Here is a 23268-nt window from a genome sequence, read left to right on the forward strand (position 1 = left end):
CACTTGTTTTGTTGCTTAACGAGGCGCAGTCAGATTTGTCTGTTTATAATCAGGCAGGAGACATGTGTTGTACAGGCAGTTTATTTACAAAGAGCAGATCCAGACACGCAAACAAAATACAGTAATATCGGCAAGTTGACAGAAAGCTAGATGGTAGGAATTTGTATGGAACAGATTTCAACAAAAGCCCCTTTCCCCTCAAGGTCTGCTACTGAGTTAGGGCTTCAAACATACAGAAAAATCAAATGATCACCTTCTGTCATAAGCAATTCAGTTTATAAAAATATCACCATGGTGATCCACAAATTCACAGAGTCGACCTTGGAAATTCATATTTACAAACCTTCATAGGGAAAAAAAGATGAACAGTGCAGAGGGAGATCCCCAAAGGCAAAGCTTGAGCAATTCAAGGTCTCTAAATTGACACCTCTTAATCTTTTTTTCATTAGTCCTGTAAAGACCAGACACACAAATCAGTCAAAGGGCAGTTGATATAATCTGTGAAACAGTTTTACACATGTTTGTACAGCATACAAAGTATATTTCTTTAGTTGTAATATATACAAAGGCGAATTAATATGCCAGTCAGATGTGTATTTGGTAGATTTGTGTGCACATTGTAGGGATGGTTTGTTATTGAAAGCATTTATTTCAAAAACTCTCTAGAAGATATTTTATTAAGATATTGGTGACTATCTTATGTGTATCATAGATGTAACCAGCTGTGTCTGTCTGCATGCAGACATGACGTGACCCAGGAGCACTTTATCATTCTGAAACCGGCATAATGTTTTCATCAAGAAGATTGTGAAGCAGTGTGAAAGGTTGGAAGAGGTAGTCAAAATGGTGGCCTGGTGGCTCGGGTGACGGCCGGAGATCTCACCTCACAGTTGTCAAGTGGCGCCAACATGAACATTATGACCGGCTGACAGCTTTAGTATCTAGAATGTGCCTGCCACTGCTGAAGGAGGAGAGGAAAGATTGGAGAGGATGGTTTATAACCAAATGCATGCTTTATAACAAAATCCAATCTGCTGTGAAGGTGATATGGAGACAAATGGAATCATGCATTTAAAATGAGCAATCAGTGCTAAGTGTTCATCCTTCATTTTATCACGTTGACACAATGCATTCTTGCTTTTGTCCTTTTTGTGCAGAAGCTCACATGTGCGTTCTGTGCATTATTACCGCATGCAACATGGTGACAGAGCAATTCAGTGATTCTCATTGTTGTTAAGTTCTACTTTCTTTCTGTATTGCAATGTTGTTGAGGATGGCAAATTGGGAAATTGTGACGTCAATGCATATACCACTTGATTGCCTGCTGCTGAAGGAAAACGGTGACGGGAAGATGAGTTGCGGGTGCCCTCTTCTGGTGAAAGATGAAATGGCAACAAGATGGCCAGCCAGACAAGGACGATTCAGGACAGCACGCTGGTGTTTTGTGAATCCACAGCTTGCATGGTCATCATGTCCGTACTTACTCCTCTGTCGTAAACCGGGTTGTCGAAGGCTGCCTCCTCCGGCATGTTGTCATACGGCGGCGAGGAAGTTGGCATGCTGATGGGCTTCCCTTGGAGTCTGAACGACAGGGGGGAGGAGTGACATCATGAAATGTGCATTTGTTTGCAAAGGTCATGCGTAAAATGTTGAGTCCAACCGCGTACTTTGCAGCACAAACATAAATGCCGAGAACAGCCACCAAGATAATTGCAGTTGGAATGAAGACAGCCAGAGTAATATTGGTTCCCTCGATGCCATAATCGGTATTGACAACTGTGGGGTCAGAACACAGACAAAACAAAACATTAGTTTTATAAAAATAATATTGATGCTGTTGCCATATTCAAAGCATAACTCACCGTCAGGGTTGTGTTCGTTCACAGATCGACTGGAGGAAGCTGGAAAGAGAAAGTTAACTGGTCTTTTTTGTTATTGTTACACAAAGCGCACGTCACAAACTAAACATAATCTTGTTTTTGCAGCAAGAAAATCAATAGCTCACACTTGAGAGCGTTTGTTTTGTTACCTCGACAAGCGGGCGGAGTGCTGTTCCACTGTGACGGATGTCCAGGGATGCAATAGATTGTGGCCTCGCCCTGCAGCTCATAGCCTGGGTGGCAGGAGAAGGTCAGCATCTCGCCAGCTTGGTAAAAGGCCTTTTCAGAATTTTGTGCGTTGGTGGAGAGGGCACCGGGGTTCCTGCATGGCTCGTACTTTTCAGCTTGAGACAAATGTATCAAATCAAAATATTGAAAGCAGAAATAAAAACAAAAACTGGCCTGTAATTACTTACGAAGACACTTGGGCAGCTGGTCGCTCCACTTGGGTTTGGCAGCGTCTCGGTTGTAGCAGGTAAGGAGGCTGCTGCCCGACAGGATGTAACCTTTGTTACAAAAATACTGCACTGTAGATCCGACAGCAAAGCGGGTGCCTGTGTTCACCCGCCGACTGTGCTCCACATTTCCAGGGTCCTGACATGTCACCACTGTTGTACGAGGGGGGGAAAAAAAACACAAATATTAGGAGGGATCTCTGAACACATCAAATTACTCTTTTGATCATTCGAAATGATCGTTCGTTCTGACAAAGCAAAACATTCCTCTGAACGTCAAGAGCTGGCAAGTGACTCGCGGTGTCAAACAATAGCTCAGCCATGACATTCATTACATGATGGTGCCGTGTTGTTTCACACCTTCCTGACATCTTGGCACGTCACCGCTCCAACTGAGATCCCATTGGCACATGAGGATCTCAGAGCCCACCATCTCAAATCCAGGATAGCATTGGTATGTGACCACGGTGCCGTGGATGAGGTCAGGATGCGATGTGCTCTTCCAGCCATTGGTGATTTCCGGCAACTCCGAGCAGGTGTCGTTCCTCGGCACCTCTGTGGACATTGGGGATGAAAGAGGCAGTGTGCCCGGTAGATAAGGAACAACGGTGTGAATGCTGAGATAAAGCAGCGGGGCATCCAAACGCAAGGTTTTCTACGTGAACAAAACAAGAGTGTTTTGGGACGCAAATGTAAACAAAGGCTCGAGGTGTTTGCCGAGAGGAACGCAGCGGGTGGCTTGGCGCCAGTCGATGCATAATGGCAAAGAACACAAAGCATCAGGCAAAGCAGTGGACAATTAGGTGTACCCAATTATTGTGTTCCTGTTTGTCTCTGTTATCGAAGGCAGCACACCTGTGATGAGCCAGACAAACAAGGCGAAAGCAAAGAAATGATCCAATAGCCAGACCTTTTCTTTTTTTTTCTAAATATTCTATTGTGTGTTTCAATCTTACCAAAAAAGTGGACAACAAAGCCATTGTTGTAGCCATAGATATTGGTGGCAGGATCGGACTGAAACTGGATGGTGACATCCGCCATGGACGTGTAGAGCTTAAAGTGAGGACGTTTGCCGCTGTATTGGCCAAGAATGTTGGCTGACAGGTCATCACCATCGTAGAAGGTCAGGAGGTCATTTTTCCCCAAATTGAGTCTGTGATGCAGATAGAGAGGTCATTATTTTCATCTCGAAATCAAAATGAGATATTTATTGAAGTTCATAGTATATTATAGTCCCACTGATTTATTCCTAACAACTCATAATATCGTATACATTGAGCTGTGGTTTTCTTTTTTGTTTAGATTGAATTTTTTCACTTTTTTTCTTATTTTCCGGTGCTTCACGTTTATGTTTTGATAGCTCGTTTGGTTTTCGCTTCAACCAATCAGCTACCTCCGGCCACTCATGACTCGTTCAGGTTTTCCTAATTTTCTCTTCAGTTTGCTTGAATTTAGCTGCCTGGTTTCTTTCATTTGTTTCATTTGTTTTTTCATCTCTTTCTTTTCATTGTTGTCAAATGTCATGTCATGTTGCACATAGTAGAAATTGTTTCATTTGTTGCTTTGTTTTGACCTTTCTGGCAACATTTATGCCAGTAAATCGTGTAAATAGTTGCAGTATTAGTTGCTTGGACAAAGAAAATCCCCAAATTTTGGGTGACCACTTTGAATACAAACCTTTTATTAGGGTGAACTTTTATCCATGTATGCTTTGTTTTTAGGACAAAATGTGCGAGTGTTAGGTGATGTGAGTTTAGTGATTAAAATTAGGTGTGACTGTGTCAAAGAAACAAAAGGAGTCTGCACAATCTCACCCATATTATTTCTCATCTCCTTCCTCAACACCTCCCACACCTCCACTTAACATCAAGCAATACTTAAGCTTTATTCTTCCACGTTAGGGAACGATTCTACCTGAAATGTATGACATATCGTGAAACATCTTGCAGGTGCAAATGAGAAAATGTATCAGGCACAAAAATGTCTTCACCTTTTCACAATTCAAGCGTGTTGGCTGACCACAGCCCATAAAGACTTGAATGCGCAATGGAACCTTATCAAGCGCCAACGGTCTCACAACAATCAGACCGAATGTGTATCTTCCAGTTAACCATCTTATCTATTGTGATTGGCTTCAGCCTCAGATTTTCAAACATTCGGCAGGCGTATTTGCCCCATTCTTCTTTTTTATTCCATGTGGATCTTTGATCAGATCTAGTCCATACCATGTCTAGTTCATACAAGAACCACTAGATTTTTTTTTTTTGCATTCTTCATTTATTGTCTTGTAATTTAAACCATTTGAATGGCACACTGGCTTTTAGTAAAGCCTGTCATTACCATGGCAACATTATTTTAGTGGTTTAAATTATGATGAAACAACCAGAAGCTCTTTCATTGTCTGTTTTTTTTTTTTTGCGAGGTACAATCAACACAAAAATACTAAATAGTGTCCTAGGGCAAAGTGGTTAAAAACTACTGAACTGAACTGAACTGGCCCCGCAACAGCAACCTGGCATTGACTTGACTGATACCCATTTCGAATCATGACAATTCTTCTTTCATGCTGTACAAAACCAATTTTCTGAAAGGCTTGCATTTTGCCTTCAATGGTGCGCATGGTTTTGCTTAGGTTGAGGGGTCTTTTTGAAAAAGAAAAATCTATTTTTAAATAACAATGGCATCTGCTGAATGTGTGTACATGAGTCTTTTGAATTTGACCTGCCAAGCCTAAGGAGTCTAGAATTATCCTCAAAAATCTAAATTGCTTTCAGTGTCATGCTTTGAAAAGACAATCTGGTAATTGCTCTCATGTTTGACAACTAAATTGCAGGCTTCTATTTCACACCAAGCATGCGGGTTACACTGTAATGGTGCCAACCTCCACATGAGGGCTCCCCAAACTTAATATGAGCATTGGAAAGCTTTTTAACAGTTCCCTATTGTGTAATACAGTATTGTGAAACATTTTTGTAAACCCTTGTGCAGGTGCAGATCAGCTGCAACCTCTCGTGTGCCGCCATGCTAATTAGCGAGGAGCCAGCCCTCCTGTTTGGCCCAAATTAATCAGTCCTCATTATGCACGCTGCTCCTCTGTCATTTCCAGCACAAGCACGGTGATGAATGATAATATAGAAAATGTTCTCATTAATGTGGGGCGGTGTGGACCAGGTGCCCCCATCCCCACTCTCTGTGCTTCGTGTTTTAATATTGAGACAGCACTCATCCACAAGAGCCTTTTGTCAAGTCAACACGCATGACAGGAGCAAACAAATTTGAACCCCCCTCCCTCCCCCCAAAAAATGTAACCTCCTAATTTTCTCCCATTGTAGAGATAAGCAAATGCTGTCAAGGCCAAGCATCGCCGACCCTGAGTGCCATGGATGGAGATGAGCTAACCTCAAATTTATTTAGTTTTCAATTTTTTTTCCTATACCAAAGGTGAAGTGGTTGGCTTTGAACATTAGATATTAATCAAACATAATCACTGCACTTTCCACTGAATGAAATGCAAGCTCCCTTTGAAGCCATGACGTATGAAAAGTTAGCTTCTAAAAGGAAGGTATTTGGTAAGATCAAATGTAAGGAATTTAAAGTGATTTTGTAACACGATGCACGTTTTATTTGACAAATATGAATATGCTCATCAACATTGTAGTACGCAGGAATGAAACAATAACGCCAACACAATCGTATAAATGCTTAAATGCACACACGGCTGGCATACACAATAACCAACAATAGCCCGGGATGGGGATTGTCTGCTAGTCAATCTTCCGACAGCCCGCGGCAGCATTTCCGCTGGTTTAGATTTAACCTCCCCATGCCCTCGCGTGTGCAAGTGCTTCAGGCAATAACATCATCACTTATACATATTTTTGGGCCATATATGACTGTACAAAAGGAGAATCATTCTGATGAAGAATCAATTGTTTTTTCTTTGCTCATGGAGTGCAGGAGGATTTTTTATGATGTGGTCTTCCAACACTGTTTGGGAATATCTGAACGAGGGGAAACAATGTTAGCCTAAGAGTCATAGGTGAAGGAGAAACAATATGAGCCCGTGCTGATGTGCGCACGTCTAATGTTGTGTGTCGAGTTCCAGTTGGGAGGGCTGGATAAGTGGCTCAGGGTAGTTCACTGCCAGAGCATATTCATTTCAGAGCCAACTCTGAGTTACACCAGGGAAGTGAGAGCAGGAAGGCTTACTGGCTAATCTGGTCGAGGAACGAGCTGGAAGCAAGGCAGAATGCTTAATGTTGAGGACGGGGAAAAAAAATCTAATTAGCGACTGCAACTACAGAAAGACGTTCGCATGTGCCTGTCATAGTGTGTCGGTGCAAGTGTGGGCGAGATAAAGTGAGGCGGAAGAGACGGCATACGCTTGTGTCAAGAGACGCCGTATTTAACGTCTGGAGGTCGGCATGACCTCCAAGACCCCTACGTCAGAGTTTCCAATCGTACACCTGAGTGCGGCGCCTTACACTTGAATATCGAGCATGATCCTCTTGTCCTCTTCTACGTGGATGCCCCAGATGCAGTCCTGCCCCTTGTCGTAGGCCTCTGGCCAATTAGGAGACAACACCACCCCGGCAGAATCGGTAATCTCACCGCTGCAAACGGCTGCAAGACAAAAGACGGACAAAGCTTTAAAAATGTATCGCGAGCATACTTGATTTCACCACCGTAGTTTTCGGACTATAAGGTTCACCGGGCTATAAGGCCTAAGTAATACAGCAAATGAATCAAACTTTATTCAACTTCAGTTCGACATCCATACATATGCCACATCTCATTATAAGGCACACTCTCAATCTTTGAGCATATTAAATGATTTTAAGTAAGCCTTATAAACCAAAAAATACAGTTAAGTCATGGAAAAGGATGACTGCGCACCAAGAAGTATATTTCTACTGAAGCGTAGACCTCCCAATAAGGACTAAAAATATTTTGAATGTTCGAACATATTTAGGTATATTCAAACATATTTAGGAACTTTCAAAGGTATCTTGGTACATTCATACATATTTAGGTACGCTCAAACATATTTTGGTAAGTTCAAAAATATTTTGGTATGTTCAAACATATTTAGGTGCGTTCAAAAGTTTTTCGGGATGTTCAAACGTATTTAGGGATGTTCAAAGGTATTTTGGTATGTTCAAACGTACTCAGGTACGTTCAAAGATATTTTGGTACATTCAAAAATACTTTGGTACCTTCAAACGTATTTAGGTACGTTCAAAGATTCAAATATATTTTGATACGGTCAAATGTATTTAGGTACGTTGAAAGGTATTTTGGTACCTTCAGACGTATTTAGGTACGTTCAAAGGTATTTTGGTACGATCAAACGTATTTAGGTCCGTTCAAAGATATTTAGGTACCTTCAAAGATATTTTTGTACGTTCAAACGTATTTAGGTGCATTCAAAGGGATCTTGGTATGTTCACACCTATTTTGGTACGTTAAAGGTATTTTGATCCGGTCAAATGTATTTTGGTACGTTCAAACGTATTTTGATACGTTCAAATATATTTTAACTTGTTTGAACATACTTAAATGTATTTGCTACTTGCAAATATACGTTCGAACATTGTTGATTAAATACGTTCGACTTTGAACTCAAGTGCATTTGCCAGTCAAAATCTTTTTACTCCTCATGGCTGCTCCACGTACACGTACTACTTTTGTACTTCTTACTGTATATCACAGTAAATAATATACAGAAATAAAAAGGCCATGTTTTCATATGAAACAATCTGCATTTATATTGATGTGATAACCTACAAAAAGCTTAACCTGAAGTTAAACACAAGAACAACACATTCTTGCTTCACATGGGAAAACAAAGCATTCTATCAGTAAACCACAGGGTGACCGTGACCCAGGGGGGTGCAAATGATTTTTTTTCTTTCTCTCGTTTTCTCGGCCTGAGCTTTACGGGAGAGTTTTTCAATTTTGCTGTGTTGCAAAAATGAGCATACAGCCTATACTGGCTTCCTATAAGGTCACCGTGTTGTGTGCGTAGATTGTAAAAGCACAGCTTATGGTAGGCTTTCATGTAACAGCAATGAACCTCTCCTATGTACTTAAGATCCAAATTTAGTTAACATGCTTAAGATGCACTTTCATATCAAGGTAGTTCCCTAATAGTATATGTGAATTAAGATTTATTTAAAGATGTAGCACAAAATGAAAGCTTTGGGGGGGGGTCATCCAGTCGATTTGTGTGTAATTTAATTGCCTCAGAAAGAGTCAAAAAGGTTAAATCAGATCGCTCACCCCTACAGGCTGGTTCGGTCTCATTCCATTGAGCATTTTCAGCATCAACACACTCGATGACCACGGAGCCTTGCTCCAGCGTGTAACCGGGGTCACAGGAGAACTCCACCACAGCCCCGACTCTATATGTGGAGTCACTGCCGCTGAAATTGCCGTACTTCACAAAAGGCTGGTAGCACATTCCTTTTGCGAAAGCTAAGGTGAAATAAAACAATAAATACAGAGTAGAGTATACAACTGTTTGACTGGCAAACAGCACAATAAGCTTGCCTTCATATCTCATGGCTGCACCGGTGGAGGTCAGCATCCCGTCTGTGGTAAATTCCACAAATAGATAACGTCCTGAGCTCAGCACTCCCTCGATGGGCAAATACTCCACCTCATAGGAGTCATACACTGGAGGGGAGTCAATATTGTTGCCGTTCTTAATCAGCAGTCTAACAAAGGGAAGTAATAATGAAAATAGAAGCAAGGTTACCCTTGAGTGTTAAGAGATGCTTTAAAGGAGCTGTGATAACTGCAATAACATCGTCTGCCACCTCAAAATGAGGTCAATGGTCATGTGTGGGATGAGAGCAATCTGTGCTTACAAATTCTCACTTCGCTCTGTTGCTAGGGAAAAACAAAAGCCAGTATCCACTTACAATATAAGTCTCAGTCCCTATAACGTTGTACAATGTAATGTGAGCTATATGAAGCAAAATGCTTTCAAAGCAATGCTTTACAGTTAGCCCTAAGCGTATCATTGTCTGTCCTGTGTGTGCAGTGTTATGTAGGTATGCCAATTCCCTTTACATTTCAGTGCGTGCATGTGTGTGTGTGTGTTTTCTCCACCTGTCATCATCTTCTGCCAGAGCCACCTTCTCAAAGTGAATGTGTAGCCGATGGTCTTCAGGGGCCTCCAGGACCCAGTGGCATGTCAGGTTGTTGCTGTAGTTGCCAGGAAATCCAGGCGAAACAATGCGACCATAGCTGGCATTTTTGATCATACCGCCACAGGATGCTGGATGATGGTGAGGAGAAAGGATCAAATGAGCCACACAAACTGGAAGGTTGTTGAGAAAAGTCTCTGGACAGATTGCATGGACCTCCTGCAGACTGGCCAACATTAAAAGATTCAACGATAGCGGAGGACTGTGAGCGAGAGATTTGTTAAAAATGGCAGCGGCGGAGGCAGTATCGGCTCAGAGCAGCTGCACGCGGGCATGGAGCAAGTCTGGATTTGGTAGATGAGCATTTTACCAGCAGGACAGGGAAAGTCATGCAACCCGCTTCTAATTAAGGCAGCCAGGTGCTAAGTGCCTCCAGACAATAAGTGTCCGTGCTGCTAATCGTATGAAAACACATTCATTTGGCCCTGGATTGTACAGTAATCAACCCAGTAGAAAACAACCAGCCACCTTTTGTTAATCAGAATCATTTGTTCCCTTCGGAGACAAGATGCAAATGAGCAGGAATTTTGCACACACCAAAAGGCCAATTCCGATCAAATGTAACTGTATTTGAATGCAATACTGCTTTTCTACCAGAATCAGCTGGGATAGGCTCCAGCTCTCTATGACCTTGAACCCAGCGATGCAGAAAAATCTTTTCTGTTCACCTCTTCTTTGCCTTACCAATGCATTGGGGCTCCTTCCCACTCCAGTACGGTGTGGTGGCGTTGCGGCAGGTCAGCATTTTGAGACCTTTCAATCTGTAGCCGGTGACACAGTTGAAGTAAGCTTCTCCACCGGCGTAGAGGTGTGTCACGGAAACTTCTCCACCAGCTGGTTCTTTGGGGAATGAACAGCTCAGCACAAAAGCTGAAGAAAAGCAAGAACAAAGAAATCATATTTGGGTAAGGAGGGTCTTTAAAACTTGTTGATAGAACATCATTAAGGGCTTGTAATATAATATTAAATATCCTCTGTGTGTTGTCATAGTTGTGGTTCCAGCTGGTTAAGATCAATGTCCCAAGACTGGATCGTTCCCGTTGAAAATAAATGAACAATATGCAATAGGACAAAGCTCTCTTGTGAAAGTCTAATGGAAGCTATTAAACAACCTCTCTTCCTGTCTAATAACCGCACGGTTCTACCTCATTAGGGTAGGCCTTTTAATGACAGCGCTACAACTTTTAAACTCATGGAAATGTGTGAACACCATAACAAGTAAACACAATTAGAGCCAAAATGGCTTAGCACAATAAAAGCTATTGTGTACTGTCGACAACTTTGGACGTAGTTTTAGTACAGCAACTTTCTGCTTAATGAGCTGTCGCTAAGCCTCAATTATAGCTAATATAATGGTTACAAAAAGCGAATATTGAAAGGTTACATCTGCATAAATGCTTTCCTGGAGTGAAGATATTTGACTGCATGCGAAAAATAAACAAATATCACGAGCAAAGTGCATTTCAGAGAAGAGAGTGAGAGAAATCTAGAGTCCACACATGCCAAATCCTGATAGTCAGTTTGGAACACCTTGAATCGTTTTGGTTGTCTGCATATTTTATTACCAAGATGATGATTGCTCAATTGCACCAAAGACAGTTTTCTTCCCAGGCACTCATTTAGAAGATAAAAACTTAACATTATGAGACATATAACTTGGTACTAAACATGCCCGTCTCGGAAATTAACCTCAAGGGAAAATAGCCGCAAGTGCCTAATGGCCATAAAGCGCTTGTAAAACTGCCCTTGTCCCTTGTTTTAATTTAATGACTTATGTTTTTCTTTTACACAAGCCATTGCTTTCCCGCCACTAATGAAAGTACAACCCGCCGCACCCGCCCCTCCAGCCCGACAGCAAATCGTCAAGCCACAGGGACGAGGCGCACTGCCCTTGGGTCATCCATTCAATTCGTCGTTTATCACGAGCTCCAATGAAGCTAGTTATTGCTATTATCTTAGAAGCATTTACATCCCTATTGAGCGTGCAGTGGAAGAGCCGCGGGGCAAAACTTGTAGAGCCAATTCCAAAAGTATTAAACGTGGTGCTGCTTCCATTCCACTAGATGCCGGGCCATAAAGTCTGATTATTTAGCTATAACAAATAATAGCAGTAGCGCACGGGCTGCCTGAAAGATTAGCCGGTGGAAGCGTTAGGCCACAAGAAACATGCATGGCTTACGTTTTTAAGTGACTGATTGTTTTAACGGGAGGTCATGGACTCAGATCACGCTCATGAAAGGTTAGCCTTCATCCCACAAGAAAATGGAATCAATCTTTGCCTGGGGGGTCCAAGCAGTGGGTGCATGGGTACAATACTCTAGGTGTTATCATGAAAACCCATCATACCGTTTTTTTTTATTTGATTTATATTGTCTAAGTGGTAGAAACTCACTACAATAATGTTATAGAAGCATCCATCAGTCGCAGGCGGCGCTGATGCGGCGGCAGATATTAATTACTCCGAGCTGAGACCAAGCCTCCACAACTCCATCCGCCCGCTCGTTCCATGCTTGTCCAATCACATTTCTCACAGCCCATTATAAAAGACAAGGTGTCGCTGAGGCTTGGTGGAGAGACCAACACAAATTGAAATATCTGCTGTGTGCGCCCGCCCCGTTTAAAATCAACTCAGTGCAGTTTTCTTTCATGTGGCTAGGTTTGATTTAAGTTTAGAGTAGAATTGTACTCACGAGAGCGCCGCCCTCTGCCAAGGTTGAACGATCCTAATTCAAACCAACAAGACATTCTACCGATAAACTTACCACAAGATTCATGTGGTGCACTGAGGAAAAAAAAGGAATAGGCTTAACAATAATAAGAAAAAAGTCATTTCTGTGTGTGTGCTTTCATTCAAATGTTCACAAAGGGACATAGCCTTGCCCTTCTTAACGCCTCCACTGTATGCAGTGGTGTGAAATAAAGAAATACTTTGTTGTATTAACTCAAGTTAAGCTGAGCCTTTATTTGACTATTTTTATTGTACATTTGAAAACAGATTCCAATTAACCCTTTGTCAAAGGAGGCTTATTTCTTAGAACCTGTGCGAATGTTGGCACACCCAGACTAGAGAACGATGAAGTCAGTCTGGGTTGAAATCTTGATTCACATTGTGAGGTCTTATAAGGAGGTTAAAAAAACAGACAGCAGTGCCATGGAGTTACAAAACTACAAGTTTCAAACTCAGATTCACCCCTGCGGGCCAAACTCGAGCCAAGAGAAATGGAGGACTATATATAAACTGAATGTAGCATGTTGTATGGTACAGTAATCCCTCGTTTAATTGGTTCCACGCCCACCCGCGATAGGTGAAAATCCGCGAAGTAGAGAACATACATTATTACAATATCCTCACAAGGATTTTATGAACTTTTATTTCATTTTTAAACACTTTTATGTACTTTTAAACGTATTTTTAAACACTTTTGTAAACATTTTAAAGTCAAACCGACTTTTAGAAATATTCTTATGCATTTAAATAAATAAGAAAATAAAGAAAATAAAAGAGTAAATATATTGTTACAATATATCTGCACAAGACTTTTATTAAACTTTATTGTCGTTTTAAACACTTTATTGTTTATTAAATGCTTTTTTTTTGCATTTTTAAACACTTTTGCAAACACTTTAAAGTCAAGCTGACTTTCAGAGACATTCTTATTTACTAACTAACTACTTAAACACTTTTGTAAACATTTTCACTAAAGTCTCAAAGTAAAAAAAGCCTCCGTGATGAAGCCCAAGTCTGATATGTTAACACAGACAGTGCGGGAGGCTGAGATAAATTGTAGTTAGAACTGCTAAGCCAATCAGTTGCAAAGACACAGCTCAACATGTTACCATTGGACAAAGCCGCGCACTCCAAGCTCCAAGTGATGCCGGATGTCGCTGATGGTGGAGGGGTGCACTTGCCTGTTTCGTTGCCTGTCTTGTGTGCTTCATTTCTGCATATGACGATGTGAATGTGTGTGTGAGTGAGACATTAAAAAAAAAAAAAAAATCCGCGATGCACTGAATCTATCCGCAATATAAGTTTTGAAAAAAATCCGCGATAGAGCGAAGCCGCGATAAGTGAAGCGCGAAGTAGCGAGGGATTATTGTATGGTTATTTGCAAAGACGTATGGCATCTGTACTGCCCCCTCAATGTTATCATCAGGCCTGACCACAGGGCAGCTGAGCACAACCAGCAGAGATGGGCTGATTTATTTCCCATCGCTGGCAATGTTTGTTCAATGCCTTTCATTTTGGAGCTGATGAAAGAGTTGCCGTAATGTGGTGGAATGAATGTTTTGTTGACCAGCTCTACCATCAACTCAATTCGATGGGGCATGTAATTGGCGGCCACTTTGCACGATTGCTAAGATAAACAGACATTGTTGGAAGATCAATGTTGCACAAGCACGCACGCAAGCACATACCCTTGGCAAGCTGAAAACAAATTTATGATTCATAATATATGCTGCCGGTGCTTGCTAATGATTCATTCTAGCAGGTTTTTCTGCTCACTGGTTCTTATTTAAGCACATTTAAAGGATCATACAATGTAGTTTTAGCATATTCAAACCACATTGACATTTATTGGGAGCAACACTTAAAATTCAATAGTGATTAATTTTCCACTGAGGATGTCACATTGAATCCATTTTCTAAAAGGTGAGTGAGTAATATCCATTCAAGTGTGTCTTCTTTATGGCCGTGGCATGCTTTGTCATAGTTTATTATATTCAATTCTCTGTAACTCAGAAACAAAATAAAAAATTTAGAAAAATGTAAAAACCTTAATAGTCTGGTTCAATTGAACATTTCCTCAGTTATCAGATCATGCATCCTTTTCTCACCTTGGTAATGGAGCTGAAGGACTCCTGAGTTGTGCTGTTGGTCGCTACGGAAACGGATGGAGATCTGGTTGCTCCGACTGCGTAGCACAAGACCCCGTATTAAGACCGACTCATTGGCAAGAAGGAAGGCTTCTCGGCCACCCGTGTCCTCCACGGTCACCTGCTCCCCCTCTGACATACTTGCATTTAGAACCTAAAATAAACCACAAACACACACATTTTGTTGTACAATTCTCATTGTTTTGTCTTATTTGCTTCTTTATTTCAGCAATTTAATTATTTGTTCCATCCCATGTATGTTCTTCCGTATCAAAAAAACCTTGCTTCAATTTTAAAACACAGCTGTGCCATCTATCAGAAGAATTCACAACAAGCCAACGGATTCATTGTGAGCTCAGGTATGCTACCGAGCTGAAAATATGTTGCCTGCCAAGAGATAAATATGCCCGAGTTTTAGTTGAGACAGTCAGAAAGCCCCGAGACTGTGGGCAGTGTGCGCATACCGTGCAGAAGCATCGACCACAAAATAAATGTGCTCACGTTGACAAACGTTCACTCGAGCTGATGGGGGCTGACAATAAGCACAGGCAGGCTAATGGACTCTTGGAGACTTGAGTTTGGAGGTGACTTCTTCTGGAATTATCCATGACATCAGACTTTGATTGATTTGATTTTTATCACAGGCCACCATGACACCGCTGTGCACACCTTATTTTTTCAATTTACAAAAGAAACTAAGTTACAGTGACTTAATAGTATACAACAGTTATTTTCAGCCTTATAATGGACCGTATTGTTTTGAAATTTTGGTGGGATTGATATGAACGTAGTGATTTGTATTCCATAATCGCCACAGCCTGATTACTCATCAATATACAAATGCAATATGACAACATTGATGGAATTATCATGATATACTGTCAAGCCATTATATGCAATGGAAATTCCAAACATCTTACTGCATAGTGGTGTTCGATGTGGTCAAAACTTTTATCCTGATATCTATGTCCTTTCATACCCTAGTCCAGAGCTGAGCTTGGTTTACACAGACAAGGGAAGCTTCTGAAGGACACAGGGGGATGCGGCCAGCATAGAACATTTGGACTGAGCCCCCCAAGGGCCCTGTCATCCGTCACCTTCCCCGGGACCTGTCACTGCAGCCGGCAACAGCTGTCCTGCCTCAATTATGACTCATTGGCCATGTCGAGAGACATCACACCGCCTTAAATTCATCCGTACTGCAGCCAAATGCCCGGAGGGACACCTCTCTTGCTCACCTGTCCATTCTCTTACTGGCTCATTGGTGTGTGTGAGCATGTGAATTCATGTGATCTTGCACATTTTCGTCCAGACTTCTACTATTGGTAGGGTTTGGGGCATTGATGGGGACAATGTATGTGATATGTGGTCACGGAACAAATTAAATTCGCAAGTTATCACTGTGCTACTGATATTACGTATTTGGGGAAAAATAAGAAAGTGCTTCATTACATGATGTACATTATGTACATTATGTATATGTGCCATTTAATCAATGGGATGTGGTCTGGCAGCAATTTAGCTGTTCCTTGTTAATCACACCCACGTTCTATTTTGTTCAATGATAATGTCAATCCATAATAATGCTTTGCTAATTTATGACAAAGCGAGCCAGCAGAGACATTTCGCTCATATAAGCAAGTGCTTGAATACATTTTGCGCATATAAATTATGTTGTTTTGACTGCAACAAGCTTTTACAGATATTATATTGTTGATAGTCTACTATCGGGGCTTTTACTTTAATTACCAGAGATGGTCCACACACAACTATCTGCAGTACATTAGTTAATGATGAGCACTTTGCCACACGAGATGCATGAGCACTTTAAAAAAAAATCTAATGGATAGCAAGAATACCTCACGGTTTGTTTAACACGTTAGCAGATAAGGTGTAATCTGTAAGTAAACACTCTATGAATTAAATTTTCACAAAGGCTGACTCATAGCGATAATTTATTGTTGAAAACATCTGCTGTGGCTCCATAATGAACATTTACAGTGACTCACAGGAGCCATCGCCGATGCTGAAAGGAGGAGCGTATAATCAAACTCATCCCACTATACATGGAAATTAAATGACCCTGCAGCTGGGGTTGGGGAGAAGGGGGTGTTGATAAATCAACAGCTTTTGGACTCACCAGCTGCAGAGACCTCATTACGGTGATGAAACCCACTGACCGATACACTGAAGCGTTCATGGAGGGTACCTGCCTCATCGCCCTCTATTTTGCATGCTCATTTCTCCATCATGGGGTGAATAAGCCACCTCCAGGTGGTGTTTTGTGCACGTCTTGATAAATTAATTGAAAAAGCAGACTCATTCCGCTGCTCGCTATGTGAAAAACATTATCTCAATCCAACACTCGTCTCCATACAAATAAGCCAAAACCATTTCCTGTGTAGTTGGCTGTCTAAAACAATGACTCCTTACCAACCAGGCAAAACCGGAGTGCTAATGAGACTATGCTGGAGGCTGTGGCTGAATTCATCAATAAATTGTTTGTTTCAACTCATTTTTGCCAACATAATTATTTGCCTGTGGCAAAACACCCAAATCATGTAGTTACCGTCATCTCAAATAAGATAGTCCAATTTTTTCTGTTTTTTTGTTTTTAGCTTCCAGTGTTAACAGAACAGTGCTACCCGTGTTGTTGTTGATATTTTTTTTCTCATGTGTCATTTTTAAAAAAAAAATTATTACGTCTATAAATTATGTCAATGCTTGTTCTAGGTTGCGCCGACCAACCAGAACAGTTTTAGGGATAGGGAGTATAAGTCACTCTGTTCCTCCTGGTTGGAAGTGATACATTGAGTTAACAACCATCTTGTGAAAACAAAAAGACCGAAGCCAACCTTGCATCAATCTTATTCATGAGATGAGCTTCTTACATCATCCCCACTTTATCCAATGCCTCTCAAGGCTTGACATTTGAGTTTATTTAGAGCGATGTGCACTTTTCCATAGCTTTCAATTCTTGCCTGGCAGATTACTTTTTTGGATTTTCAAGCATGCATCTTTACTCTCTCTTTTTTTTTTTTTTTCAATGATGACACTGTTTGTTTGAGAGAACACAACCTCTGTGCCGGGCATAGCCTTCTCCATTTATGACAGTTTGATGGGTGCAGCGGCAATTAGTGTCACCTGAAAAGCATTCCTCTCAAGATGGCTAGACCTCATGAAAACTCATCTCAGCAAAGCTCTGACACCCTAAAAAGCTCATCAGGATCAAGCCAGTCTTTATGTCCTGTCTCACTCCCAAAAGGCACAACACGAAGGAGGCATCCTTCTACGACCCTATCTCCTTCCTAACTAGATTAAAGAAAGCAATTGTTGCCTCTCTTACAAAGTCTCAGCTTCTCACGGACAAATCTGTTGTGTACGAATTTCGGGATAAAGATAAAGCACACACATTTATGTATTCAGTGTTGCCCCATTGACGTGATGAGTGTGCTTTGTGTTCAATTAACTCGAAGAAAAAAAGTAATTATCTGCCTCATCAGTTATGCTCAAGCAGCTAGGTCAACGTCATGGTCATTTTTTTTTTTCTTCTCTTTGGAAAAAAATCCACTGAATTTAAAGTAAGAGTAGTCGAATCGATATGGCAATTCACCCTGATCTGTGAAGAGGCTGCGTGTCAAGTGTTAGTGCTGCTTATTAAAATGACTATTGATCGGAGTCAGAAGAGCGTGGTCACCGTGGTAGCATCGACAAACAATTGTTATACCTCCAAAAGGGTTAGCTGTAAACATATGACAAGCCCCGAGTCAATTGTTTTTTTAAAAGACAAGACGGTAATCCACGTAATTTCCCAAGGCCCGCTCCATTTACTTTAGAATCTTTGTTGCCCGATGAAAAGTATTAGATTGTGGATGTAAATCTGAGGTGTTTTACATTTTGAATACACAACACACTCATAGTGTGGACATAATTAACACTTTTTATGAAAAATACTGTATTCTATGAGTTGTCTTTGCAGATGTGTTTTGTCTTTTTGGATTCACTGCAATTGATTGCAATAAATATGAAAAGGTGAAACTTGCTGAAGAAAAAAAATGCTACCTTGAATCATATTCTATAACATTCAAGTCCCGTTTATTCATTAATGCATTGGTTGAAAGTGCTGAGTCAAAACAACATGCATGTTTGATGCTGATGGGCCAAGTCAAAGTGGAGATTACATATTTAATTCAAAGGCCGAAGGAGCCAAGACTATTAAGGGTTGAAAGCTTTCCCGTAGAACTGATGCTGATTGAGCCATTGAAATAGCCGGACAAGAAGAAAAACTGTGGCATTAGTATGGAAATGGGAAACAAGAAAAGAACTGGAGGAGAAATGGGATTCACAGTATTGAACACAAAATCTATCCCCACCATTTTCTTGAATGCCGCTGCCTTAAGCCTGTCAGAAAATGGAAACACTCCTCCAATCATGCTTTGTGGCACTGGGAGAAATTGCCCGTCTGGACTCCTAACCCCTTAAATGTATCAAACTCTCCGAGCCTCCCACAGAATACATTCTTCTTTTCCCTGAGAATTCAGACTTCCATGAAAACAGACATGTAAGGACCTTGAGAATGAGAAAGGTAGAGACTGTAAGCAAGCAGAGAATACCCGCATGAAACAGATGTCGAACAAAAAGCTAACAAGCATCTTATCGATGGGATTCCTGTGGTCATATTAGACGAGCTCCAAAACTGATTTCAAGGAATTTAATACCACTTTCACAGTCTTGTAAACCTCCATCCGTCCTGTATTTCAAATGTGTTGCACTGCAGAAAAGCAGTGAGGATGCAAAAATAATACATACTGATCAATATGTAACTTTATTAGAAGTCAATCATATCAAATGAATTCTTTGGTCATTTATTGCGGCTCTAGTTGATATGAGGTTAGCCTTCAAAAGTGTAGTATGTATTTTATTCTGGACAAAAATCAAAGTGGTCATAAGAGCAGATGGGAAAATTCATTAAATGCTGTGAGCTGTGGGAACAGAGATCCAACAGTCGGCGGCAGACTGAAAATTATCTTGATACATTGGTGCACTCACGATCCCACGCAAGTGTCACATATAAAACAAATTTGACCTTCCAGATGTATTCCTAAAGAAAATCCACACTGTATTCAAATGTATCTGACTTGTATATTAAGAATCGCTGTAATTAATGCCGAACCGTAGATTTAATGAAAATCTTGCCCTTGAAATTCCTTCACTTAATTGCTCGCATAATTTTCTCTTTCACTCTTGTATCATGCAGTTTTACTGATGACTGCCCTTCCTAACAGTAACGACTTACCAAAACATTTTCTTGCAGCAAGATGCTTCTCTACTAATATGGCATGATTTTATTTTTCTACAATAAAATCTTGCCAATTTCAACTAGTCGGATTTATTTGCTGTTACATTGAAATCTTGATGAGAGTAGGTCTCCCGAGTTGTGCAGATTCCGCCCACAGAAGCGTGTGACTGAGTCCTCGGGAGATAGTTGGGAGAAAATGGCAAATAAACTCATCACGAAAGTGGAAGCAATCAATTTACTCGCTCCGCCGACAGTTCGTGGCATTGCTCTTTTCTTATTGGATACTGTGATTAAAGGGAGATTAGTATCACCAAAATGACTTTGCACAACATGATGAAAAGAGGAAATCTCCAAATGGGAATCAAGAGCATTGAAATTGCGGTGTCTAATACATCAATTTGTATGTGTGTGTGTGGTGATGGGGGAATCCATTTTATGAAATAACGGACAAGACTTAAATGTCATGTAATTGCGTCAATAATTACACACAATGTTACAGAATCAAATTGCTCTAAGTTTTGACACTAATCTAAAAAACAATAACGAGAAAATTTGGAGTCTGAGCCTGCCACAAGAATACCAAGAGACTTAGATTGCCTCCAGGCAGAAGGAGATGACGGCTGATGAGTGGGTGAAACACATGCTTGTCTTCACTGTCTCTTTAAAAAAAAAATGAAAGAAATGGAGACCATGACTTCACTTTCATCCGTTGTGTCATGCACCGGCCTATAAAGTTCAGCCTTCCTAATCAGCTCATCAGTATGGTGGACGGAAACTCCTTTTCTTGCGTTGATGACTTCAAAGTACCCAATGAATATTTTGTCAAATGCACTGGAAAGTCTGTGATGGTTCACAGCTATGACATCAAAAGTTCTCAAGTCTTTGCCTGTGTGGATATGAGCAGGTAAGAGTCGATGTGGTTCTTGGAAAAAATACTTTCTTCAGAAAGAGTATACTCAGTCAAGACTTATCTTAGCTCTCCAGAGGCAGGGAAACAAAGCTCCCATATACTTTAAAGTCTCCTGCGCTAAATTAGCTGTTTGAGGAATTGCAAATGCCAGGCAACACACACACTGAAAATTAATTCTTATAACCTTTTATAAAAAGACTTTTCACGCAAACATTCAACCTGAGACTGTCCCTGTCCTCCCACACACTCAAGCAATTTCCTGCCTGTCTATCTCCATCAACCCACACAAGAGTGGCGGAAAATATTCTAACACCAAATATGTCATAGCTCTTTACTGGATTAACCCATGCACCCTTTTTGCACTTGAGTGTTTTATATAACAAACATTACTGCTTATGAAGCACATTAGAGCCATTGCGGTCTCATATCATTTATAATATGCAACAATATCAAGCCACCTGTAAATAAAAGGGGTCACTTGTGGTGACAAAGTGATAGCTATAATAATTGGATTGGAGGTCCTCTCCACTATTAGGAGTGTTGTGTAATGTCATGTTTTCTTATAATTTACAAAAGTTGGCTCAGGTAAAAGCATAAATATGCATGAGTGGGCTGGTTCAAAAAAAAAAAAAGTTTTTTTGCGGAGCCTCTAAGATCACTTCGACCCCCCAAGGCAAGGATCAAAGTCTGGTGCAGACCTACTTCAGGGAGGCCAAAAGATATTTACACAGCAGAATCATTTAATCAAAAGCCCGGTATTGTTTCAGATGCCCACGAAGAATGGCGCGGGGTCTCGAGCACTGACCTGAACCTCGATGCCATACCCCAGGTAGACAGTAATCAAGTAGTTGCACTCCATCGCAGTGTCAAGCTGCTGCAGGATTTCAATGTTGCCCTCAGGGTCAGTGAAATTTAGGCCGCACGGCTCTGTGGGAGACAGCAAAAAGACGTGTGATTTCCTTTTCCTTCACTCCACTGACTCTTACTGACAGCCCACCTGTAGTCTCTGTGGCCGGTGTAACCCGTAAACTATCTCTAAGGATCGGTTCTCTGGCTACGGCAGGGACAAATCAGATTGTCTTTGACACATGAGCGACTCTGGTATTCCTAGTGGAGAGATGAGTAGCTATGTGCATTGTGGAAAATTAACAAAGGTTGCTGAGATCTTCGACTTAATTTTTTCCCCCCTCGGAGATGTGTTAAATCATTCCGGGGAGATACTCCAAATTTTGAATATCCTCTGGGGTTTAGGGTATTGTGACATGTCTGTCACCGTCATTTGATAACCGTACTGTTTTTTGCAAACAATTAATCTATGGAATTAAAAATTGAAGGAATTAGGAACATACTCACCAGATGTTTGCAGCGTGGTGATGGTTGTGGTGGTGATCACAGAGGTTGACGTGGCAACGTGTTCTGTTCGAGATGAAGATAGGTTTGGGGTGGGCTGATTGGGACCGTTTTTGTTTTTGGGTGTTTCCTTCGCCTGGCCTTTCTCCATCCTCATGGTGGATGGTGCAAAGTTGGATTCGGAAGAAAAAGCCCTCAGAGGCGGAGGTTGATCTCGCTGCGATGATGAGGAAGCAGCTGGCATGTTGTCAATATTTGGTGTCACTTGTGTTGTGAGGGAGTGTGTGGTTGGCCGGAGCTTGTCTCCTTCCTTTTTTTCTTCTGAAGACTTCTGAAGGAGCGGCATCAGAGGTCTGGGTGTTGTCGGGGAGAATGTGGTAAGCGGCGAGGTGGCAGCTGCAGTTGCGGTCGAGGCAACGTCTGAGAAAGCTGGAGCATCCTCGTGGGGAACCACTTGAGTGACAGGGTGCGCTACATCTGAGGCTGCTCGGGTCTGATACGCCGACATGGAAGCGTCGCTGCTGAAAAAATGCTGGTCTCCCTCAAAATCCCGCAAGAGAAGGTGCTCATGAAGCATCAAGCCTTTGAGAACAGGCCGGTGGTCGGGGCTGTTGATCGGCAAAGCGGTGGTAACCCAGTGAACCTCGCTCTCCGTGTCTTCTGTTGACGGGTATGTGACGTGTCCCCTGTTCAGGGTACCATCACCATCATTTGGAGCTAAAAGAAAAGACAGTAATGCTTTTGAACAAATATTCCAAGATTACATTCAGCACATCTCTCTTCCTGTGTGTATGCACGTTTGCAGTTTGGCAGTAGCTGTGTTAGTTATTTCAGTACGACATCATACCAGCGCCACACTGTAACCAACCCATGAATCAAGTGGGATGTGACACAGTAAACAAAGGAACATGGCAGAGGACATTATTCTTGCTCTCTTGTTGTCATAGATTGTTTTTTACAAGGCGACAAGCTTTGTCTGGTGAGAAAAAAGGCAGTTTTTGCCTTCCTCCCACTGACTTCGCATTGTACCTCAGAAGAGATGCATGGCTGTCAAGCAGTAGTTTGACATTCAAACAGCCTTTAGGTTGCCACACAACTATGTGACGTGACACGGAAATATTTGTGTCATTTGGTTGTGGCATGCGTCTCCTGGATGTTCAGCCAAAAATGTTACTTCTCAAAGCTTTTGAATGCATCACAAATGCGACTACTGTTGGAACTGGAATTAATCAAATGAAAACATAACCACTGCTTAGAATCATAACAACAATCTTGTGGCGTGTGA

At 41.4% G+C, this 23268-nt stretch overlaps 1 protein-coding gene across 3 annotated transcripts in view; it reads right to left on the reverse strand.

The window, feature by feature from the left end:
* Positions 1 to 63: 63 nt before the first annotated feature.
* LOC119133517 (seizure protein 6 homolog) overlaps positions 64 to 23268 on the reverse strand; it is a 54293-nt gene continuing 31088 nt past the window's right edge. Inside the window, exons 2-18 of one of the 3 annotated variants that reach the window (XR_005100148.1) lie at positions 21987 to 22700; positions 21439 to 21560; positions 14386 to 14578; positions 10234 to 10419; positions 9452 to 9620; positions 8888 to 9054; positions 8618 to 8812; positions 6820 to 6958; positions 3292 to 3488; positions 2696 to 2890; positions 2297 to 2488; positions 2030 to 2224; positions 1863 to 1901; positions 1668 to 1776; positions 1485 to 1581; positions 884 to 961; positions 64 to 451 (exon numbers count right to left, since the gene is read on the reverse strand). Coding sequence is in view for 2 of the 3 variants with exons in the window: in XM_037269451.1 (XP_037125346.1) it covers positions 1422 to 1581; positions 1668 to 1776; positions 1863 to 1901; positions 2030 to 2224; positions 2297 to 2488; positions 2696 to 2890; positions 3292 to 3488; positions 6820 to 6958; positions 8618 to 8812; positions 8888 to 9054; positions 9452 to 9620; positions 10234 to 10419; positions 14386 to 14578; positions 21439 to 21560; positions 21987 to 22700 (2972 nt within the window). In the remaining variant the exon portion in view is untranslated. Of the gene's footprint in view, positions 1582 to 1667; positions 1777 to 1862; positions 1902 to 2029; positions 2225 to 2296; positions 2489 to 2695; positions 2891 to 3291; positions 3489 to 6819; positions 6959 to 8617; positions 8813 to 8887; positions 9055 to 9451; positions 9621 to 10233; positions 10420 to 14385; positions 14579 to 21438; positions 21561 to 21986; positions 22701 to 23268 lie in introns of all 3 variants that reach the window. The other 2 variants (XM_037269452.1, XM_037269451.1) reach the window with 2 other exon arrangements.

This window comes from Syngnathus acus, chromosome 14 (genome assembly GCF_901709675.1).
Source record: "Syngnathus acus chromosome 14, fSynAcu1.2, whole genome shotgun sequence".
Classification (NCBI taxonomy): Eukaryota; Metazoa; Chordata; class Actinopteri; order Syngnathiformes; family Syngnathidae; genus Syngnathus; species Syngnathus acus.